Source organism: Plecotus auritus (genome assembly GCF_963455305.1).
Source record: "Plecotus auritus genome assembly, chromosome: 7".
Classification (NCBI taxonomy): Eukaryota; Metazoa; Chordata; class Mammalia; order Chiroptera; family Vespertilionidae; genus Plecotus; species Plecotus auritus.
In genome coordinates, this window is record NC_137774.1 from 4,056,586 (window position 1) to 4,078,115 (window position 21,530).

General features: G+C 58.6%; 1 protein-coding gene across 2 annotated transcripts; it reads left to right on the forward strand.

Moving 5' to 3' along the window:
- Positions 1-2,425: 2,425 nt before the first annotated feature.
- Positions 2,426-21,287, forward strand: HID1 (HID1 domain containing). 2 transcript variants are annotated; one of them, XM_080682173.1, is made up of 19 exons: positions 2,426-2,647; positions 9,046-9,195; positions 9,667-9,837; positions 10,381-10,494; positions 11,048-11,154; positions 11,395-11,511; positions 13,764-13,986; positions 14,164-14,223; positions 14,871-15,011; positions 15,186-15,276; positions 15,462-15,613; positions 15,709-15,787; positions 17,073-17,237; positions 17,684-17,911; positions 18,270-18,376; positions 18,827-18,907; positions 19,428-19,519; positions 19,707-19,865; positions 20,397-21,287. In XM_080682173.1, exons 1-19 carry the CDS (start codon positions 2,582-2,584, stop codon positions 20,458-20,460), a joined length of 2,367 nt encoding a protein of 788 aa, XP_080538299.1. In that variant the 5' UTR covers positions 2,426-2,581; the 3' UTR covers positions 20,461-21,287. The 2 variants fall into 2 exon arrangements, with proteins under 2 accessions (XP_080538299.1, XP_080538300.1); XM_080682174.1 differs by having other exon boundaries at positions 14,167-14,223.
- Positions 21,288-21,530: the final 243 nt, after the last annotated feature.

Sequence of the window (21,530 nt, forward strand, 5' to 3'; positions counted from 1 at the left end):
TCCCTGCATGTACCACTCGCTGTTCCTTTTGTTGCTGAGTTCTAGGCCCTGTGCATAGCTGAACCACAATCTGTTTATTCATCAGATGATGGACATTTGGGTTATTTTATTTTATTTTTTTTAACATATTTTATTGATTTTTTACAGAGAGGAAGGGAGAGGGAGAGAGAGTTAGAAACATCGATGAGAGAGAAACATCGATCAGCTGCCTCCTGCACACTCCCTCCTGGGGATGTGCCTGCAACCAAGGTACATGCCCTTAAATGGAATCGAACCTGGGACCCTTGAGTCTGCAGGCCGACGCTCTATCCACTGAGCCAAACCGGTCAGGGCCATTTGGGTTATTTTAAACATTGGGTGGTTATGAATGAAATTACTATCAGCAGTACACAGGCTTTTTGTGTGAGTATCTGTCTTAATTTCTCCTGGGTAAATACCACGAGTGGGATTATAGAGTTTTTAACTTTGTAAGAAACTATAAATGCTCCCCATCCTCACCAATATTTGGTATGTCAGTTTTTTTTTTGTAAAATAACCATCCTAATCTATATATATAAAAGGCTAATATGCTAAGTGTCCCTCCAACCATCCGACTGGTTGCTATGACGTGCACTGACCACCAGGGGGCAGACACTCAATGCAGGAGCTGCCAAGCTGTGGTGACTTGGCAGCTGCAGTTCTCAGGTGACACACTGGGAACCAGAGAGGAGGGAGCCCGATTCTAGGGTGCATCACCCGAGAACCACCCTCTTGCAATCCTGGACCCCTCTGGGGATGTTGGAGAGCCAGTTTCTGCTTGATCCTTGCAGGCCAGGCCGAGGGATCCCAACAGTGCATGAATCTGTGCACCAGGCCTCTAGTAGGTATATAATGGTTATCATATCATGGTTTCAATTTGCATCTTTTTAATGACTAAGATTCAGAGTTTTATTTTTATTTTTAATTGATTTCAGAGAGAAAGGGAGAGGGAGAGAGAGAAATATCAATGATGGGAGAGAATCATTAATTGGCTGCCTCCTGCATGCCCCCTACTGGAAATCAAGCCTGAAACCCTGGGCATGTGCCCTGACCAGGAATCGAACCATGACCTCTGGTTCATAGGTCGATGCTCAACTACTGAGCCACTGTGGGTGGGCAGATTCATAGTTCTTAATGCCACTCTTGGCTGGACTAGAGTTGGGTGCTTTGTAGAGTGGACTGGGATTTTTTAAAAATGCCAAATAAAGGTGCCATTCATTCGTTATCTCAGCGATCAGAAGAGCCATGGAGCCTGCCCAGGATTTCATCCAGGGGAGGAAGAGCACACCTCCGGAGCAAGGGCAGACCTGCTCTGTCCAGTCAGCTCACTCAGTGACATGCTCACACCCTGTCCCCTCCTTCCTGCCTCCACACCTGCCCTACTCTGCCTTTGCCACCTTTTGCTGTCTCGATGGTGCGTCCCTCATTTTTCACCGGTGGAATTCCTAGTTAAGCTGAATTTCACCTCCTTTTGAAGCATCTGGGATTTCCAGAAGCTTGCAGACATAGCATGCAAGATGATGTTACAGAAAAAGCGCAACCTCTTTTGGGGTGAGTTGGATTTTTGTTTTTATTTATTTATTTTGCTTTGCACCTTACTAGTTGTGTGACTTTGGGCAAGTAACTTAAATGTTTTGAGCCTCCGTTTCCCCAAATGTATAATGTGGATAATACTTACCTCAGAGGTAGGATTCCGTTGTTAGCGATATTGTCGTCACATTATTATTATTAATTACTACTACTACTATTACTACTATTTTGCCTCTATCAAAGGCTCACTGAAACCAGAGAGAATCATGGCTGATTCTTTTCTTGATTCTCTCCCTAGATAATTGCTCATTAAGAATAGGCCCTGTGACTTCAGCCCCTGTGCTCCTATTCTTGACAGTGTTGCTAAATTCCAGTCCCTCAACACATTTGTTGAAATGGACGGACTTAAAAGGGTTTTCAGAGAAGGCAGGTGGCCAGAAAGGAGCTGTGGGACCCAGAGGGACTCCAGCTCTCATCAGACCGCCGCGCTGCTTTCCTGGAGCAGGCCACTGAGTCCGCCAAGAGAGCAGATGCTAAATAATAGTAATAGTAATAATAACAATAAGAAGAAGAACGGGGAGGACAGGATTGACAAGGAGTAAGCTCAAGGAAGAGAGCTGGCTGAGAAAGTGTGGGCCCGGTGATGGCGTGGGGACCAATGTTGAGGACGGGGACTGGGAGGATCGCGGGCCTGGGGCTGGGGCGGAAATGGGAGATGGAGCGGGGACAAGGCAGAAGGAAGGGCGCGGAGGCATTGGGTCCAGCTGAGATGGAGAGGCAGACTCCGGGAATGGCAGTGCCTGCCCAGGCTGCAGGTGCTGTGGGGGCGGAGCCACCAGGGGCGGGGCCTAATGGGGGCGGAGTCACGGGAGGCGGGGCCGACGCCGGGCCGGCGGGCGGGGTGCCGTGCTCCGCTCTGCTCCTGCGAGAGTAGCGGGGGCCGCGGAGCTGGAGCTGGAGCTGGAGCTGGATCCCGAGCCGGGGCCGGGGCGGGAGTCGGGGTCGGGGCCGGGCCGGAGCGGGCTCCAACGATATGGGGTCGGCCGACTCCAAGCTGAATTTCCGAAAGGCGGTGATCCAGCTCACCACCAAGACGCAGGTGCGCCCGGGACCCCAGCCTCCCCACCCACCTGCCGGGCTGGGGGCTGGGCAGGGCCGGGAGGGGCTGCGCGAACTTGGCCTGCCCTGAGATGGGGGAACCAGCTGGGCCGGCGGGTGATACTGAGGTCAGAGCCAAATCCCTTGGCCTGTACCCGATGCTCCATCCCCTAGCCCTAGTCCCCCACCCCCAGCCTTCTCTCCCGGGAACATCCTCTCCCCGCAGCCGCTGCTGCCACCTTAGGCTGACGTGTGCCTACTTCCCGAGCCGGCATCGCCGCTGTCCACCCCCTGCCCATCCCCCATCCATTCCGTCCCTCCAGTCTTATATCTTCAGCCTCTCCCCGCCTCTTCCCACCCATCCACCTCCCCGCTCCCCTCCCTGCCCCTCGGTGCCCGCGGGTCCCGGACACACAGAGCCGGCTGACTCAATGCAAACAAAGCCGGGCCGGCGTCCGCCCTGGTCGGGGAAACAGCTGGTGCGCGGCGGCAGCAGCCTTGCTGGGCCCAGGTCGATGCCCATGGCAGGAGAGGCCCAGCAGCCTGGCTAGAGGACCGGTTCCCAGGCCCATGGCATCCAGTGTCCCATCTGGGACCACTCCTGAAGGGAGCTTCTCTGAGGCCCAGCTGTGGGGATGGCTGTGTTTGTGGTACCCTCTGTTCAGGGCTGAGAAACCTGCACATTGCCCTTGACCTGCTGGTGTGGGGCCTGGGGGTGTCTTGCAGCTTAGTCCATGCTCCCCCGAGTCCACAAGTGGCACAGAGGCCACCTCCTTCACCCCTCCGCCCCCCAAACAGGTCCTGGCCCAGCAAGACGGCTTCCTTGCCCACCCCTTCCCTTCTCATCCCTTGAACCAGGCCCTTCTGGCCACAGAGATACCGGCCCTGACTCCCCAGATCCCCCACTTTCAAGGGAGTCAGGACCTGCTGCTATCTGGGGCTTTCCTCTCACCCCCAACCCCACCCCACCCACCCCACTGCTCCTCAGTGCTCTGTTCTCTCTTGCTCTTGGCAGTTAGGGTAGGATGGAGGGAGCCATTTCCACAGCCAGCTGGTCACAGCTCCAGAGGCCAGACCACAGGTCCCACCCTCTCCTATTCCCATGAGAGAAAGGCCAGGTGCTGGCCAATGCCCAGGGCCTCTGGAGAGTCCAGCTGGCTGAGGGGCGTGTGATAGAAACCAGACCTTGCTCCTTGCCGCTTCCCCAGGCTCCTGGTTCATCTGGCCCTTGGCTCTCTAGTGGTGGGGCGCCTAGGGCTGTGGGCGGCAGGGCGGCCAGCCCCTCAAGGTGGGGCCACAGAGAGAAGAGGAAGGCAGGCTTCAGTGTTTACCTACCTGCCAGGGAAACACCTTGTTGGAGAAATGAACTATGGGCTGTTGGCTCAGCTGCTAGGGTCCAGCGCTGGGCCAGCAGGAATAGCTCAGCCAGGTCCCAAGGGATCTGGGTGGACTACATTCCTGCCTGCTCCAGCTCCCCCCTCCCCCAAATACAATGATGGAGCTGGCTGAGGCATTGCTGTCCCATTTCCCAGCTGAGGATAGTGCATTGACTTGGGACAGGACTGAAGCCAGAGACCAGCCTGGGTCTCCCTCTGGGGAGCACCGGGGGCCCTGCAGGTGGGAGGGCCTGGGCCGCCTGGAGTGAGCGACCCTCGGGGACTGCCCCCTCAGGTCCTGTGTAGTGACCTGGCTTGGGCAGCTTGGGAGTGAGGACCAGATCCCAGGGAGTCGTTCCAGACCTGGCCCCTCCACGTCTCCAAGGAGATTCAGGCCGGTTGTCCACGGGGCTCTCTCCGGTCCTGGGCCCTCCGACGCTGTGCTGTGAACACAGTTTTGCTGTGGGCAGTGCCAAGCCGGCCCAGCGCCTTTTCCCACGGCTCAGCCTTCCTGAGCTGCATCCTGTTTCCTTCCTGCCTGGGCTGGGCCCGGCCCTGGTTCTGAGGGCCAGGAGCTTTGGCTGGGCTCCCTGCGTCTTTCCCAGGTGGGTGGGGCCCTGGAGGGGGACATTCCTGGACCTGGACCCTCTCCTCGATCCCACATGTTCTGAGGTTCTCTGCTGTTGGGCAGATGGGATCTGGTGGGTCCATGTGTACATGTGTGCACATGTACGTGTGTGTGCATGCCGTGGTGACTCAGTCCTCCAGGACAGGTCACCCTTTGCGGGCTGGTCCTTCCCTCCGCACCCCCCCTCCCCAGAAAGGTTTCCAAAGATGCAGCTGGGCCCTCAAGAGGGGGAGTTCCTGCCTGAGCAGGTCCTGGCAGAGCTGGGGTGAGAACAGCTGGTTTCCCACCAGGTAGCTCAGTCGCTGTGCCCCTGGTGGTGGGGGCCTGCCCAGCTGCTTCTTTTCAAAGAAACTGGCTTGGATTTTAGAGCGTTCTTGCATTGGGTGGAGCCCAGCTGGGGTAACTGAGGCAGGAGCTAAGCCATGTCCCGCCCCTTAGAAGCCTAAGGGGCCCCAGTGACCCTGGCCGATACCTATAGCATCCGGCTAGCCTGGTATGGTCAGGCAATGGTTGCCAAATTGAAGCGTCCAAGCCACGGTGGGATCGGTTGGGGAAGGGGGAGGTGAAAGTGACCACTCTTGAAGTTCAAGGCCAGCTCCCAGCTGGGACTCTCCTCTGTTTCAGGGCTGGCCTACCCTGGGGACACTTGCTTGATGAACTAGGTCAGAGGCCAAGTCTACTTGGTGTTGAGAAGAGTTTCTGCCCCTTTAAGAGGGGTAGTGGTTACCTGGGAGGTGGGGAAGGTGTAGAGATGAGAGCTTTCCATAGGTGCTACCAGATTGGGGAGGGAGGGCTCTTCATGTTTCTGGGCTGTCCTCTCCCACCCCCACTCTGGCCACCCACACTGGGGTGTGGTACCCCTGGGACCTCAGTGAGTGTCAGAGGGCTGTCCTGGCTGAGGGCACCAGGTGCCAGCAAACCCCAGCCCCAGGGCCCCTCCTTTGGCCTCCCACCCCTCCCCCGATTCTCCCCTCCCTCCACTAACTCGCTCTACCAGTTCTGGGACTGAGCGCCTTGGTGCCAGGCCTGTCCAGAGGGCCAAGGCCACATGCTGCCCTGTAGCTCAGTGGGGTGTTGCTTGGGGAGTGGCCTGGGTACACCTGGACCTTGGTGAGCTTGTGACCCACCCCAGCCCTAACTTTGGACAGCCCCAGGTTGAAGGGATCTCGAAGAGTAATTATAGCTTTTAGCTGAACCAGTATCGCCTGAGCATCTGCCATGTGCTCAGCTGCAAGGTCAGGGAGCAAGGGCTGTGGACTAAAGGGGCCTCAGACTGGGGAGCCAGGGACCATGGTGAGTGGGTTGGGAGGGCGTTTCCAAGGTGGGAGCAAGCCCATCTGTCCAGAGCTCTGGGAGACTTCTTGCAAGAAGTGGCTTCAGAGAACACAATTATTATTATTATTATTATTATTATTATTATTTAAACTAATTTCAGAGCTCTTTATTATTATTATTTTCTTTTTAATCCTCACTCGAGGATACTTTTCCATTGATTTTTAGAGAGAGTGGAAGAGAGAGGGAAAGACAGAGAAATATCGATGTGAGAGAAACACATCCAATCAGTTGCCTCCTGCATGTGCCCCAACCAGGGCCCGGGCCGGGGAGGCGCCTGCAACCTAGGTACATGCCCTTGATCGGAATTGAACCCAGGACCCTTCAGTCTGCAGGCTGACGCTCTATCCACTGAGCTAAACTGGCTAGGCCAAAATTATTATATTTTTCTTTATTTATTGATTAAGGTATTACATATGCATCCTTATCCCCCATTGCCCCCCACCCCCACCCCCGCTCATGCCCTCACCTCCCTGGTGTCTGTGTCCATTGGTTATGCTTATATGCTTGCATACAAGTCCTTTGGTTGATCTCTCCCCCTTATCCCCACCCTCCCCTACCTTCCCTCTGAGGTTTGAGCATCTGATCGATGCTTCTCTGTCTCTGGATCTGTTTTTGTTCATCAGTTTATGTTGTTCATTATATTCCACAAATGAGTGAGATCATGTGATATTTATTTTTCTCTGACTGGCTTACTTCGCTCAGCATAATGCTCTCCAGGTCCATCCATGCTGTTGCAAATGGTAGGAGTCCCTTCCTTTTGATAGCAGTGTGGTATTCCATTGTGTAGATGTACCAGTTTTTTAATCCACTCATCTGCTGATGGGCACTTAGGCTGTTTCCAAATCTTAGCTATGGTGAATTGTGCTGCTATGAACATAGGGGTGCATCTATCCTTTCTGATTGGGTTTCTAGTTTATTGGGATATATTCCTAGAAGTGGGATCACTGGGTCAAATGGAAGTTCCATTTTTAGTTTTAGGATTATTTATTTATTTATTTTTTAAAATATATTTTATTGATATTTCACAGAGAGGAAGGGAGAGGGATAGAGAGTTAGAAACATCGATGAGAGAGAAACATCGATCAGCTGCCTCCTGCACACCTCCCACTGAGGATGTGCCCGCAACCAAGGTACATGCCCTTGACCGGAATCGAACCCGGGTCCTTTCAGTCCGCAGGCCGACGCTCTATCCACTGAGCCAAACCGGTTTCGGCAGGATTATTTTTTTAACAAGATATTTCTTTTTCTCAATAGAAGGGTAATGCATAGTACTACGTGTGGATCCATGGGGCTGGCCGGGCCGTTGATCAGCCCTTGCAGAGAAGGGAGAGCCTAGGGCCGTGGTTGGCAAACTGTGGCTCGTGAGCCACATGCGGCTCTTTGGCCCCTTGAGTGTGGCTCTTCCACAAAATACCACGGCCTGGGCGAGTCTATTTTCAAGAAGTGGCATTAGAAGAAGTTTAAGTTTAAAAAATTTGGCTCTCCAAAGAAATTTCAATCGTTGTCCTGTTGATAGTTGGCTCTGTTGACTAAGGAGTTTGCCGACCACCGGCCTAGGGTGACGGGACAAGGGGGATGGTCTCTCTCAGGAAGTGCTCTTCAGAAAGTAAGAGAGCCTGGTGGCCTGGCCCTCAGCAGAGGAACTTTCAAAAGGAAGAAAATGGTAACAGTCCTGCGCTTACAGAAAAGCATAACGAGAAACAAAGACCACTGTTAACACGTCACCTTTGTGTAGGCTTTTGTTACTGTACAATTTAACACAAAACGGTGGCAGTTTTTTACCCTTTTTCACATACCCTGACACAGAATATTCATGAATATTCTTTGAAAACGTGATTCTGATGGATGGCTGTGTAATATCCCTTTGTATGAATGTGCCTTCACTTTTTTTCTTTTTATTATTTTTTCTTTTTTTTAAATTTTAAACTTTTTTAAAAATATATATTTGATTGATATTTTACAGAGAGGAAGGGAGAGGGACAGAGAGCTAGAAACATCGATGAGAGAGCAACATCGATCAGCTGCCTCCTGCACACTCCCTACTGGGGATGTGCTCGCAACCAAGGTACATGCTCTTGACCGGAATCGAACCCGGGACCCTTGAGTCCGCAGGCCGACGCTCTATCCACTGAGCCAAACCGGTTTTGGCTATTTTTTCTTTATTTTAATTTTTTAAAGTATTACCTATAGTAGTACATCTATCTCCTTTTTCCCCCATTGACCTTCCCCCAGCCTCCCCTACCCCCTGTCGCATGCCCTCATCCCACCCCCGCAGTGTCTTGTGTCCATTGGTTGTGCTAATATGCATGCATACAAGTCCTTCGGTTGATCTCTGTGCCTTCCCTTTTGAAAGCACTCCCCTGTTGTTGGTTATTTAGATTGAGCCCGACTTTTTACTGTTGTCAACAATAACACTTCCGGTGGCATCCCCATACATGCATATAACTATTTCCTTGGGAAATATTTCCAGAATATGACCATTCGCATGGATTGCCTGTATAATTCAAAAGGCATACGCGTGTCTAAGGCACGTTGTCTCGGTAGGGCTGGTGGGACTTTGGAATGTGTCAGGAGGGGTGGGCATGCCGGGAAGGGGGGGCAGTCTGAGGAAAGGCTAGGAGAAAAGATGGCCTGGCTGTGTTGTAGGGACAGCAGATACAGGCGTGTGTGCATGCACATGCATGTGTGTGCACACGCGTGTATGCAGGTGTGTAGCATGTAGGTGTGTTTAGGTAAGGTCTGGGCTGACTGGCTGGCTGAGGTCTGGACTCAGTCCTGCAGGCAGGGGGGTTGGAGAAGGTCTCCAGAGAGGTGGGTGGTCACACAGTCCCTCAATGCCCAGCTGACCCCTGACCATCCGTGCCACGTGTCCCCAGCCTGGCTGTGCGGGCTAGGACCCATGGTGGCCACATGGAAGGCTCCTGGGCACCAGCAGGGGTGGAGTCGGGGGGCCATGGCTTACCTCTTGGGAGTTTCCTTGACTACATGTTGGGCAAAGTGTGGGCTCTTTGGCAAGGGATTGTGCAACTCTGGACACTGGGTCCCCCCCTGCCCCCCCAGCCCGTGGAAGCCACCGATGATGCCTTTTGGGACCAGTTCTGGGCAGACTCGGCCACCTCGGTGCAGGATGTCTTTGCGCTGGTGCCGGCGGCGGAGATCCGGGCCGTGCGGGAGGAGTCACCCTCCAACCTGGCCACTCTGTGCTACAAGGTGAGGGGACCTGGCCCTCCTGCCACGCCCAGCTGGGCCATTTACCACCCGCTTGGGGACACTGACGCTGGCCCGCTCTGTGGTCCGAGAGGTCTGGCGGGCTCTGGGTTCTGGGGAAGTGATCACGGGGAAGTGATCTGGGCCAGACCGTGCTGGGCACTTTCCATGGGTCAGCTCAGCTAGCTCGCCCTGTGCGGCTGCCACTGTTGGTGTCCCCATTTTACAGAGAAGGAAACTGAGGCTCACTCAGGCGGGTGGTCGCTTAACAAGCTCTCAGCCAATGAGTGGTGGGCTGGCCCACGTCCCGTCCACCTGGGATGGCTGACCCTGTCTAGAGGGTGGCCCCGTGGGGTCGGGCCTCCACCTTGTGGCCCCGCTGCCTCTCCCCCTCTGAGCCTGGGGTGCCCATCCCGAGCCACGAGCAGGGCCCCAGTCCCCACCCTTCCAGTGTGCCCCTCTGCCATCCCACAGGCTGTGGAGAAGCTGGTGCAGGGAGCCGAGAGCGGCTGCCATTCGGAGAAGGAGAAGCAGATTGTCCTGAACTGCAGCCGGCTGCTCACCCGCGTGCTGCCCTACATCTTTGAGGACCCGGACTGGAGGGGCTTCTTCTGGTCCACAGTGCCCGGGGCAGGGCGAGGAGAGGTCTGTGCCGGGGCAGGGCCTGGGCGGGCGGGGCTGGGTGGGCAGTGGAGTTGTGACAGGGCGGGGACCTGGTCCAGGGCAAGAACCAGGCCAGCCACACTCCTCCAGACCTCTTCGGGCTTTGGGGAGTGGGGGGTAGGGAGAGTGGGGCTCAATTCCTCTCCCTGAGCCCTAACTTCCTCTCCCATGGTCTCTGCCCATACAGCTGGGCACAGCTGGGCACAGCTGGGCACAGGGCAGCTAGGCCTCTCCCTCTGTCCCCCCTCTGCCCTCTCCCCTCTGCCTGGGTTTATCTCCAGGCACCTGGCCGAGGGGCGGCCCAGTGGTTCTCTGCAGGGCTGAGGGGACACGGAGTCTCGGGGACATGCATGGCCTGGCCCCTCCCGTCAGCGGGAGGTTTCCTCCCTGCTCCCAGTCCGATCTGGTTCTGTCCCAGTGACCGCCTGGGCCAGACCCCGTCCTCCTCCTTCCCCCCAAGCCCTGGGGCCGCCTCTCCTTGGCCAGCTCCCACTGAGGTGGCCCTGGGCGCCGTGTCCTGAGCAGGGAGAAGAGGATGACGAGAATGCCCGGCCCCTGGCCGAGTCCCTGCTCCTGGCCATTGCCGACCTGCTCTTCTGCCCGGATTTTACTGTCCAGAGCCACCGGAGGGGCACTGTGGTGAGAGCCGGCCCCCTACCCCCCGCCCCCCTGGGCTGGGCGGGCTCTGGTTCTGGGTCGGGGCTGAGTGAAGTTCTAGGGCAGGGTGTTCGGGGGACAGGGCTGCATGGTCCCAGGGAGGGGGTGGTGGCTGGCACAGCTGGAGTGGAGCCACCTGGTGCCCGGTCACGCCCCCTGCATCCGGGAGGCTGGGCACAGGCTCCCATTGTCTCTGCCTGGGCGGTGGGTGGGCTTGGGCACAGGAGGCCTGGCCTTTTCACTCTCCATCAGCCCATGGACTTGATCTTGAGTGCTTCCTGCCCCCCATCCCCACCCACCACCAGACACACCCAATTCCATTCCCCTCCCCCCGCCCCATCTCTCTCTCTGAGTCTCACACTGGACTGAGCAAGTGAAAGAGCCAGGCTGGAGGGCATGAGCTTTCAAGAGGCTGAGAACATTATTTCTTCCTTGTGCATTAGCGCCAGGGGCCTTTGAGAATCTGTCTTTGGGGTAACACGAGGGACAGGGGTTGGCCATCCCCAGCCCGATCGCTCCCTGACCTTGTCTCCAGGACTTGGCGGAGGACATGCACTCCCTGGACAGTTGTGAATACATCTGGGAGGCGGGCGTGGGCTTCGCTCACTCGCCCCAGCCCAACTATATCCACGACATGAACCGGTGAGCTTTCTTGGGCCCAGAGCACGGGGCTGCTGGACCCCAGGCCTGGCCCCTGCGCGGCTCAGGGAGGGAACCAGCCGCGGCCTTGCCAAGGGACGCTGCCCACTCACGACCCAGCGCAGCCTCACAGGCATAAAATGGGGCCATTTCTTTTCATGGACCTGAGCTGGGGCTGGGCAGGGTGGGCACGCCCTCCCAGAGGAGAACTGGGATCCTCAGGGACTGCACCCCCTCCCCAAGGACGGAGCTGCTGAAGCTGCTGCTGACCTGCTTCTCTGAGGCCATGTACCTGCCTCCAGCTCCGGACAGTGGCAGCATCAACCCGTGGGTGCAGTTCTTTTGTTCCACCGAGAACAGGTGAGGGCCCCCCGCCTTCCTTTCCCTTCTCTTCCTCCTTGTTCCAGGCAGCAGAGCTGAGGAGCTGCAGGCGTCCTCAAACTACGGCCCGTGGGCCACATGCGGCCCGCCGAGGACATGTATCCGGCCCGCCGGGTGCCGCTGCCTGTCCTGCTTAGCAGCTGACTCGTCCCGGGCCCGCAGTGCACATAGGAATTTGTTCATAGTTGTTTTTATTTTTAAACTATAGTCCGGCCCTCCAACGGTCTGAGGGACAGTGAACTGGCCCCCTGTTTAAAAAGTTTGAGGACCCCTGAAGGCCACGCTGCAGCCCTGGAGTCTTATTTGGCGGGAGGTGCTGCCCCCTGGTGGTGATGACCTGTAACAGCCACACCTGCCAGTGCTGTCCAATGTCCCTCTGGGGTCCCTGGGTGACAGGTGCCTGAATCCTCCATCTAGTAGAAATAGAATGCGAGCCACACATGCAATTTAAACATTTCTACTAGCAACATTTAAAAGTAAAAACGAAACAGGTGAAGTTAATGCTAATAATATGTCTGATTTAACCCAACCTAGCCAAAATACTAGCATGTAACATGCCATCAATATACACAGTGATTGAGATGTGTGACATGCCCTTCTCATGCTGAGTTTCCAGGATCAGGTGTGTAGTTCACACAGCACCTCCCAATTCGTACCAGCCACATTTTAAGCTCCTGGGAGCTGCGTGCAGCTTGTATCGGGCAGTGCAATTTATTTATTTTTTGGGGGGGAGGGTCAGTACAATTTAGACAATGGGGGGGGGCATAATGAATATACCCTGAAGGTTGGGGAAGCCCGGCCCGAATGGGGTGCTCGCTCACGGGCCATGGGGGCTCATGTGAGTACATGAGGTGTCACATGGTGAGACGGAGTATTTGGAGCAGAAACAGGCTGTTCGGCTGTGCAGCTCCCGCTGTGCCCAGGGCTGTGCTGGCTGCACCGGAGTTCGTGTCCCCGAGGTCCTGGCTCATCCCCTTACTTCCAGACTCTGGTGCCCACACGGCACGCCTCCTCCTTTAGATTTTCCTGGCGCCCCGCCCAACCTTCCCCGCCCCCCAGAAGGGAGCCCAGGGGACTCCTCCGCCAGCCACAGTCCGGAGCCAGCCAGTTTGCTCCGTCAGCAGCCTTATCAGGCAGACGGCCGCCCGTGCCCCTCGCTTCACCTCTCTGGGTCTCCGTTTCCTCATCTGTAAGATGAGGAGCTTGAACCCTGACATCTCACGAATCTCTGAATGGAGCCATCCGGGGCCTGGGAACTGGGTGACTGAGCGTGTGCTCTGCTTCCCGAGGGGAGGCTCACCTCCCGTGGGCCACCAGCCCCACTCGGAGCCCCGAGGGAGGGTGCCTGCGCCTCACAAACCCAGGGGCCACATCATCATCCATTTGCCCCAGCCTGTAGGCTGCCCGGCACCGAGATGGAGCCTGATGGGAACTGAGGGTTTGGTGCTTCTGATGTGTCGATGCAGGCCTATCGATTGTGCACTGGTGGGGAGCCCGCATGTGTGGGGCGGGGGTGTGTGGCACATCTCTGGACCTTCTTCAATTTTGCTAAAAAATAGTATATAAAAAAAGAATAGGCTTCTAAAAATAGTATAAAAAAAAGAATAGGTTTCATGTCCGGCGGACGTGACTCAGGGGTTAAGCATTGACCTATGGCAGTGGTCGGCAAACAGCGGCTCTGTTGACTAATGAGTTTGCTGACCACTGACCTATGGTATGAACCAGGAGGTCACAGTTCAATTCCCGGTCGGGGCACATGCCCAGGTTGTGGGCTCGATCTCCACTGTGGGGCGTGAAGGAGGCAGCCAATCAATGATTTTCTCCCATCATTGATGTTTCTATCTCTCTCTCCCCCTCTCCCTCTCTGAAATAAATAATAATAATAATAATAATAATAATAATAATAATAATAAACTAGGCTTCACCCCTGGCGGGAGGAGTCTGAGGGATGTGGCCCTGACTTCCTACCAAGAACCCCTCCTGACCGGCCATCCCACCCTGGGGAATAAATTCCTCCTGCCGCGGCCCAGCCTGGTGCGGGTCCCGGGTCCGGGTCCCGGTGCAGGCAAGGACGGGGAGGGCTTCTGCAGGAAGGGACGAGCTCCGGGCTCTGAGGCCCGGCCCCGCCCAGAGCTGGCGCTGAGACTCGTGTTGAAGGAGCGGATGGCAGTGAGGATGGAGGAGGGCTGGGTCTGGGGGGTCTCCCAGTCCCCTCGCTCCTCTCCCTGCAGACACGCCCTGCCCCTCTTCACCTCCCTGCTCAACACCGTGTGTGCCTATGACCCTGTGGGCTACGGGATCCCCTACAACCACCTGCTCTTCTCCGACTACCGGGAGCCCCTGGTGGAGGAAGCTGCCCAGGTGCTCATCGTCACCTTGGACCACGACAGCGCGGCCAGTGCCAGCCCCACCGTGGATGGCACCACCACAGGCACTGCCATGGACGACGTCGATGTAAGAACAGGAGCGGGGACGGGGCCTCTGGCCAGGTGGCACCCCCTCTAGCAGGGCTGGGCGAGGGATACCCAGTGGGCACCTTGTGGTGAGCCGGGGGGTCGGGGGGCACAGCTGCCTAGGCCTGGGGTAGGGGCAGAGGGTGGGGGCACCTGCTCATCCCGGCTCCACCCTCAGCAGCCTCCAGGGCCCGAGAACCTGTTTGTGAACTACCTGTCCCGAATCCATCGCGAGGAGGTGAGCCTAGCGCTGCTCTTGCTCGGGGCGAGTCTCGATGCCCACCCCACAGGGTTATGGCCTTGCAGGGAGTGCGGGGGTGCAGGTGAGATGGGGGTGGGGGAGTCCTGACCCCTACCTAAAGGAACCATAGTCCCCATGGTCTCCGGCCACTACAGTAAGATAGTGACAGTAGGACTGTGAGGGTTTCAATCTGCAGAAAAGGGCCAACTGGGTGAGGGTAACTGGGAAGGCTTCCAGGAGGAGGTGGCTGTGATGGCAAGTTTCTCAAAGGTCAAGGGAGGAGAATGTAGTGGCCCTAAAGGCCAGGCAGACCCAAGTTCATGTGTCTGATGTGATCCCAAAGCCCTGCCCGCTGCAGCTGCAACAGGGGGCCCGTCGCTGTTCCCTGGCCTTGTTGTGAGGATTGAGTGAGAGCATAGCACAGCCCGGCGGGGAGTGGGTGCTCCGGGAGTGACCCTCTTGCGGAAGGGAAGGGCCCCTCCAGGCCAGCCTTGGACTTGGTTTCCGGAGGGGCTCACCCAGAACAGCTATTCACGAAGGTGGAATCCGGGGCCTCAGGCTCTCGGGTGGGGCCAGGCTCTGGGGAGGGAGAGGCCTTTGTAGGGAGGGAGCCAGACTAGACAGACCCCTGCTCTCCCTCCCAGGACTTCCAGTTCATCCTCAAGGGCATAGCCCGGCTGCTGTCCAACCCCCTGCTCCAGACCTACCTGCCCAACTCCACCAAGAAGATCCAGTTCCACCAGGAGCTGCTGGTCCTCTTCTGGAAGCTCTGCGACTTCAACAAGGTGGGCCAGCTGCAGGGCCAGCCTGCGGGCAGTGGTCTGCCCTCCTGCGGAGCAGCTACTCAGGCCAGGCCGGGCATGGGCACAGTGTCTGGGGAGACTCCCGGAGGGGGAAAGGGTGGACGGAGCTGCCCCTCCCTCTGACCCTGCCTGCCTGTTCCCTCCTCCCTCCCCCAGAAATTCCTCTTCTTTGTGCTGAAGAGCAGCGACGTGCTGGACATCCTGGTCCCCATCCTTTACTTCCTCAACGATGCCCGAGCAGATCAGTGTAAGGAGGGGTGTGCATAGGATGGGAGGGGCACAGGGTGGGAGGGGTCCTTGAAGAGGGGTGGTCTGGCCAGTCCGTCCACCTCCCAGGAGCTCAGACCCCCCAGGATGGTGGTCCCTGCCCATGGGCTCCCTTCCTTCCCTCCCCACCCTGTGTGGTGACCCCTCCCGTGCCCCCTGTCACAGCTCGTGTGGGCCTGATGCACATTGGTGTCTTCATCTTGCTGCTTCTGAGTGGGGAGCGGAACTTCGGGGTGCGGCTGAATAAGCCCTACTCCGTGCGCGTGCCCATGGACATTCCGGTCTTCACGGGTACCCATGCTGACCTGCTCATTGTGGTAAGGGGGCCTCTGGGTGCATGGGGGTGGTGTCCTCTTGGCTGAGTTTGGAGGCAGAGGGGACCCCATGGCCGCCCCTCTGCTCCCCCGCGCAGGTATTCCATAAGATCATCACCAGTGGGCACCACCGGCTGCAGCCCCTCTTCGATTGCCTGCTCACCATCGTGGTGAACGGTAGGGGGCCCCCCCGGAACCCGCCTTCCCGCTGCTCACCACCAGGTGGCGCTAGGCCACAGGCTGACTTGCCCGCCACTCCCTGCTTCAAACCCTTGTCCCATAGAAATGCAAGGGCAGCCACCTGTGACCCCCATCAACTCTCTAGCGGCCACATGAAAAAGGAAAGAAAGCCACAGGTGGCAATAATTTTATCGTAGACTTCACTTAATCCACTATATCCAGAACGCCATCAGCTCCATGTGCAGCCAAGATACTTTACATCCGTTCACATTCAGGCTTCAACATCTTACGTATGACTCACACGTGCACTGCCTAGCAGTTAGGACTACCCATGTTTCCGTGCTTAACAGTCACACGTGGCTCATGGCTACTGTTTTGGCCAGTGTGGGTCTGGACCAGCTCAGTCCTGGATGCCCTGATGCACCCTGCCCACCTGGAAGGACTGCGGACAGCTGCCTGGGAGGGGAGGGGCTCAGGTTGGCTGGAGAGCTGGGCCCAGCAAGGGGGCAGTGGTGGCCTGGGGCAGGATGACTTCAGCGTGGCTGCCTTTTGGAGACCATGGTCCCGGGTGGGTGGGTGGGTGGTACAGGGCCTCTAGTTCCACCGTGAGCTCGGGGGCCTTCCCTAATTGTTCCCTCACTGGCTCCATCCGCAAATCTCAGCCGGGCACTGGCTAAGTGGGGCCAGCTCGGAGAATGCATCTGTGAGCCAGACAGCCACTGTCCCTGCCCCAGCTGCTGAGGGAGGACCTGAGACAAGGAAGCGCACAGGTCAATCGTGTGTGACTCCAGGCTGTGTGCAGCATTTCATCCGATCCCCCCCTCACAGGCTATGCCACAAATACGTGTTTAATTCTATGGAGAATATCACTTTGATGTGCTAGCAAGACCTAGCGATCCCGAGTTTGTATCCCTGTCCAATCGTTTTACAACTGCGGGACTTTGGGCAAGTCTGTGTACCTCTCTGAGCCTCCGTGTCCCCATCTGTAAAATGGGGATGGTTTCGTCTGTGTCCCACCTCCTGCTCAGGGGGGTGGGGAGCAGTGGGCGGGATGGCGTGTGTGAGTGGTTTGGTAAACAGGACAGCTGTCCACACGGTGGAGGGACAAGAGTGGAACTACACTGCTCTCAGGGTGGCCTTGGCCTCTGGGGGTGTCCTCTTCCTGGCTTTTCAGGAACTTTGCAGGCGGGGGGGGGGGCTTGGGAGCATTTTGTCCTGCTCCGGCCCAGGATGTGCCCGGGTGGCTGGTGGGGCGCAGGGGTAAGCTGAGCCCTTCCCGCAGTGTCCCCCTACCTCAAGAGCCTGTCCATGGTGGCGGCCAACAAGCTGCTGCACCTGCTGGAGGCCTTCTCCACCACCTGGTTCCTCTTCTCGGCCGCCCAGAACCACCACCTGGTCTTCTTCCTGCTGGAGGTCTTCAACAACATCATCCAGTACCAGTTTGATGGTGAGGGCCCCTCCCACCCCCCCTCGCCTGGCCTGGTGGGGCGGGGGGGGGGCCAGGAGGTGGGTGGGCCGTGGGCAAGGATACCTTCCTGTCTAAGGGGTAACAGTCCTCTGCCCCCTGGTTTGTCCAATGGGTATTTATTGAGCACCTGCTGTGTACCAAGCCCTGTGCCGGGTGCGGGGGACACGGTGGAGAACCAAGCAGATTGCTCCCTGCCCCGTGGCGTCCACAGCTGGGATGGAGGCGGGGAGGGCGGCTTTAAACAGATGGCCAAACGGACAGATTGTCTTAATCTGGGGAGAGGGACGTTCTGACTGGCACGACCTTGATGGGGGTCACAGATGCCGGCCTGCCTGGTGTCAGTTAGGGCCTGGGCACTTGGCTGTGGACGCATAACCTCTCTGAGGCTCGGTTTCCGATGGTGAGATGGTGCTCCTTCCCCACAGGCAACTCCAACCTGGTCTATGCCATCATCCGCAAGCGCAGCGTCTTCCACCAGCTGGCCAACCTGCCCACCGACTCGCCCGCCATCCACAAGGCCCTGCAGCGGCGCCGCAAAGCGCCCGAGCCCTTGTCCCGCACCAGCTCCCAGGAGGGCACCTCCATGGAGGGCTCCCGCCCCGCCGCCCCCGCCGAGCCGGGCACCCTCAAGACCAGCCTGGTGGCCACCCCAGGTCTGGCGCTGGCAAGCAGCAGAGGGTGTGGACACCGGCATGGGTGGGGGCTGGACAGGGTCTTAGGGGGGTGTCACCCCATCTCTGGCACAAGGCATGGGAAAATGAGTGGGTGGGGATGGCAGCTGAGGCGGCAGAGATACCGGAGTCCAGAGGGGAAGCTGAGTGGGGCAGTAGCCTCACGCCTGGGTGTGGGCTCTGGGAGGGGTGCGGTCAGGGGTGGGGGCATTGGGAGATCAGGCACGGCGGCTCTAAAGTGGGGGGGGGGAAGAGGGAGCCTGGAGGGGGCGGGGCCCGGTGGAGACGCTGCCCAGGAGGGCTCTGGGCAGGGGTCCTCACGCCCACCTGGGCCCCCCAGGCATCGACAAGCTGACGGAGAAGTCCCAGGTGTCCGAGGATGGCACCTTGCGGTCCCTGGAGCCTGCGCCCCCACAGAGCCCCGCGGACGGCAGTCCAGCTGAGGAGGTGGGCGAGGGGCTCTGGCCTCGGGGGTGTGGGCTGGGCCTAGGCCGCCTGGGTCGCCCGCAGCAGAGGGGCAGGCGCCCGCTGAGTCTCCGTGGAGGGGGCTTTCCCAGACCCTCCCTTTTTTATTGGTCATGGGCTTAGCCCTTGGCCTTCAGACTCCTCATCCATCAGCCTTATCGGAGGCTGGGCTGGCCTTTACCCTAAACCTGTCACGGGCTGGGCTGGGTCGGGCAGGGCCTGGGGCCCAGGGCCCAGGGCAAAGGGTGCGGGCTGGGCTGGCCCCCCCGTTGGGAGTGAGCCCCCCAGGCTCCCGGACCAGTGGGGAGACCTCACTGCCCTCCCGGGTTCCAGACTGTGGAATGGGCTGGAAGAGGGGCTGCTACTCTGCCCTCTGCCCTCACCCTGTACCCATGCCTCCCACCCTCACTCCCATCCCTTTCCTGGGACCAGGAGCCCAGCCAGACGTGGCGGGAGCAGCGGCGACCGTCCAGCGCGTCAGCCAGTGGGCAGTGGAACCCCACGTCGGAGTGGGTGAGGGTTTGGGCAGGTGGCACCCACGTGGGGACTGGGTCAGGGGCCCTGGGACTAGCAACAGCTCAGTAAAGCCTCGGTGGGAACGTGTCCAAGTCCCAGGACTGGCCCGGGAGCCAGACTCGGGACCGGTCCTCCTGGCCAGGTGACCTTGGCCTCCCTCTGACCCGGGGTGGAGCTTCAGTTGCCCACAGCACTGATTTTCCCAATGAATCACCCTTCCACCTTCCTTCCCTGGATTGCCCATCCCTGTGTGTCCTGAGGCCACACTCAAGGCGCTTGCATGGGGGTAATAAACATTCCTGCCTGAGCATGCCCTTGTGAGGGTCCAAGGGGGCCGTGGCTGGCATATAGGATGTCTCAATGCCAGGCCACGGCTGACCATGAACAGTCACTGTTGAGGGGTGCGGCCCGTCCAGGCCTTGTGGAGTGATCTGGGACACTTCTGGCCTTGGGGAGCCTGCAGTTCTGGGTCAGGGTCAGGCTTCCCCAGCGCCAGGAGCCCTGGTCCCTCCCCCAGGTCCTCTCCTGGAAGGCGAAGCTGCCGCTGCAGACCATCATGCGGCTGCTCCAGGTGCTGGTGCCCCAGGTGGAGAAGATCTGCATTGACAAGTGAGGCTCGGGGGGTGAGGGTGGGGGTGGGGGGACAGGTGGGCTCTGAGGAGGGGCCGGTCCAGGCTTGGGTGGGGTATGATGGGGGGCACAGGCCTTGGGGGTCCAGCGTGAGCCCCATGCTCCCCTTGACCTGCATGGTGGGCTTTCCACGTGAGCACGTTGAAGACACCCCCATCCCTGGCAGGGGCCTGACGGACGAGTCGGAGATCCTGCGGTTCCTGCAGCATGGCACCCTGGTGGGGCTGCTGCCCGTGCCCCACCCCATCCTCATCCGGAAGTACCAGGCCAACTCGGGCACGGCCATGTGGTTCCGCACCTACATGTGGGGCGTCATCTACCTGAGGTGGGCCCCGTGAGGGGTGGGGCAGTCACCGGCTGGGTGGGTCCGGCGCAGGGGTGGGCAAACTTTTTGACTCGAGGGCCACCATGGGTTCTTAAACTGGACCGGAGGGCCGGAACAAAAGCATGGATGGAGTGTTTGTGTGAACTAATATAAATTCAAAGTAAAGGAGCGGAGGGGAGAGCAAGAGAACCCTCCGCTCTTTGGCTCCGCGGGCCGGATAGAACAGCCGAACGGGCCGGATCTGGCCCGCGGGCCGTAGTTTGCCCACGGCTGGTCTGGCGTCTACCTGAGGGTCTGCCCAGTGGGGCTCATCAGCGTCTCAGCACTGGGTCCCACCATCGTAGTGGGGTGAATGCCAAGACAGTTAACGGGGGCGGTCCTGTCTGGTTGAGGGTGGGCACCCAGGGTCCAGGGTGGGACATTGGGCTGGGCATTGGGGTGGGAGGGGTCTGGGCGGTATCACAGCCCAGCATCTCCCGGTCTTTTCTGCGAGGCCTCCCAGTGCCCAGTGACAGCCCACTCCCTCCGCAGGAATGTGGACCCGCCCGTCTGGTATGACACGGACGTGAAGCTGTTTGAGATCCAGCGGGTGTGAGGATGGAAATCGACAAGGATCAGGGGCCAGGAGAGGGTGGGGGGCCCTGGTCCCCCCCATCCTCCTCCCCACACCCCGACCCACTGACCGTTCTGAGCTTTAACTTACTATGATCAGGGCTGGGGGCTGGCAGGGTGACCGAGCCCTGGGTGGCAGCTCCCAGAGGCCCCTTACGGCTGGGATGCTGGGGATCGGCTCTGACCTTCCCCAAACTCCCCCCACCCACTCCTGGAGCGTCCTGTCTCCCTGGCCAGAGCCCCACCTCCCTCTGCTCCCCCTCAAGACCTGTCTCTATGCTGACCCTCGGTGCCCGCCCAGCTCCCGGAGGCCACCTGTGCCCTATGCGTTGCCTGAAAGGGAGCTGTGGGCTGTTTCTTGAGGCACCTGGGCAGGGAGGGAGCCTTAGCCTCCTACCTGAAGCCACCTGTGCGGCCTGGCTCGCTGCCAGGGCCTGAGGGAGGAGGGTATGTGGCCAGGGGGCTTGAGGAGGCTGGGGGCTGGCTGGCTGCAAAAGCCAGGCTGGGGGAACCCCTTGCATTTTAGAGGTTTGGCGTGGGGTGTCGAAGGTATCCTGGTCAGTGGATACAGCCTGGCCCCATCTTATATCCAGTAACGGGGGCAAAGGGAACGAGGAGGGGGCAGCTGTTCAGTCCTCCCCACCCCCACCCACTGCCTGGAGGACCTGTGGGGGGCAGGACGCCACCCCTCCATCCTCCCCTTCGTCCTCCGGGCTCTGGCCTCTGGCCTCCCTCACCCCACCTGTGTCAGTACAATCTTTGCTGTGTACAATCGGCCACTTTACACAATAAACCCCTGTCCACGCCCTGGCTCTCTGTGCTTGGAGGGGAGCTGAGGATTCTGCCTCCCAGAGTCAATCCCCAGAGGGCCCAGGTGCCTGCTGGGAACCCCTGTTGGCCATTTTCTTGGGGGTGAGGGGCTGGAGAATTGGACCCCTGGGCTGTGGCCACAAAGAGAAAGAGCCCACAGGAGAGGGGAGGGCCTACCTCCCAGCTTCGGGCGCGACCCCCATGGGCTCTGCTGGCCCCAGGCAGCCACTGAAAGGGGGTGGG

What these genes read in the sequence shown, in the direction of transcription:
- HID1 (XM_080682173.1), top strand. Translation starts at nt 2,582, where the DNA reads ATGGGGTCGGCCGACTCCAAGCTGAATTTCCGAAAGGCGGTGATCCAG. An exon ending in CTGCCATGGACGACGTCGAT is followed by an intron (nt 13,987 to 14,163) that starts GTAAGAACAGGA and finishes CTCCACCCTCAG; the next exon opens with CAGCCTCCAGGGCCCGAGAA. An exon ending in GCTCACCATCGTGGTGAACG is followed by an intron (nt 15,788 to 17,072) that starts GTAGGGGGCCCC and finishes CCCTTCCCGCAG; the next exon opens with TGTCCCCCTACCTCAAGAGC.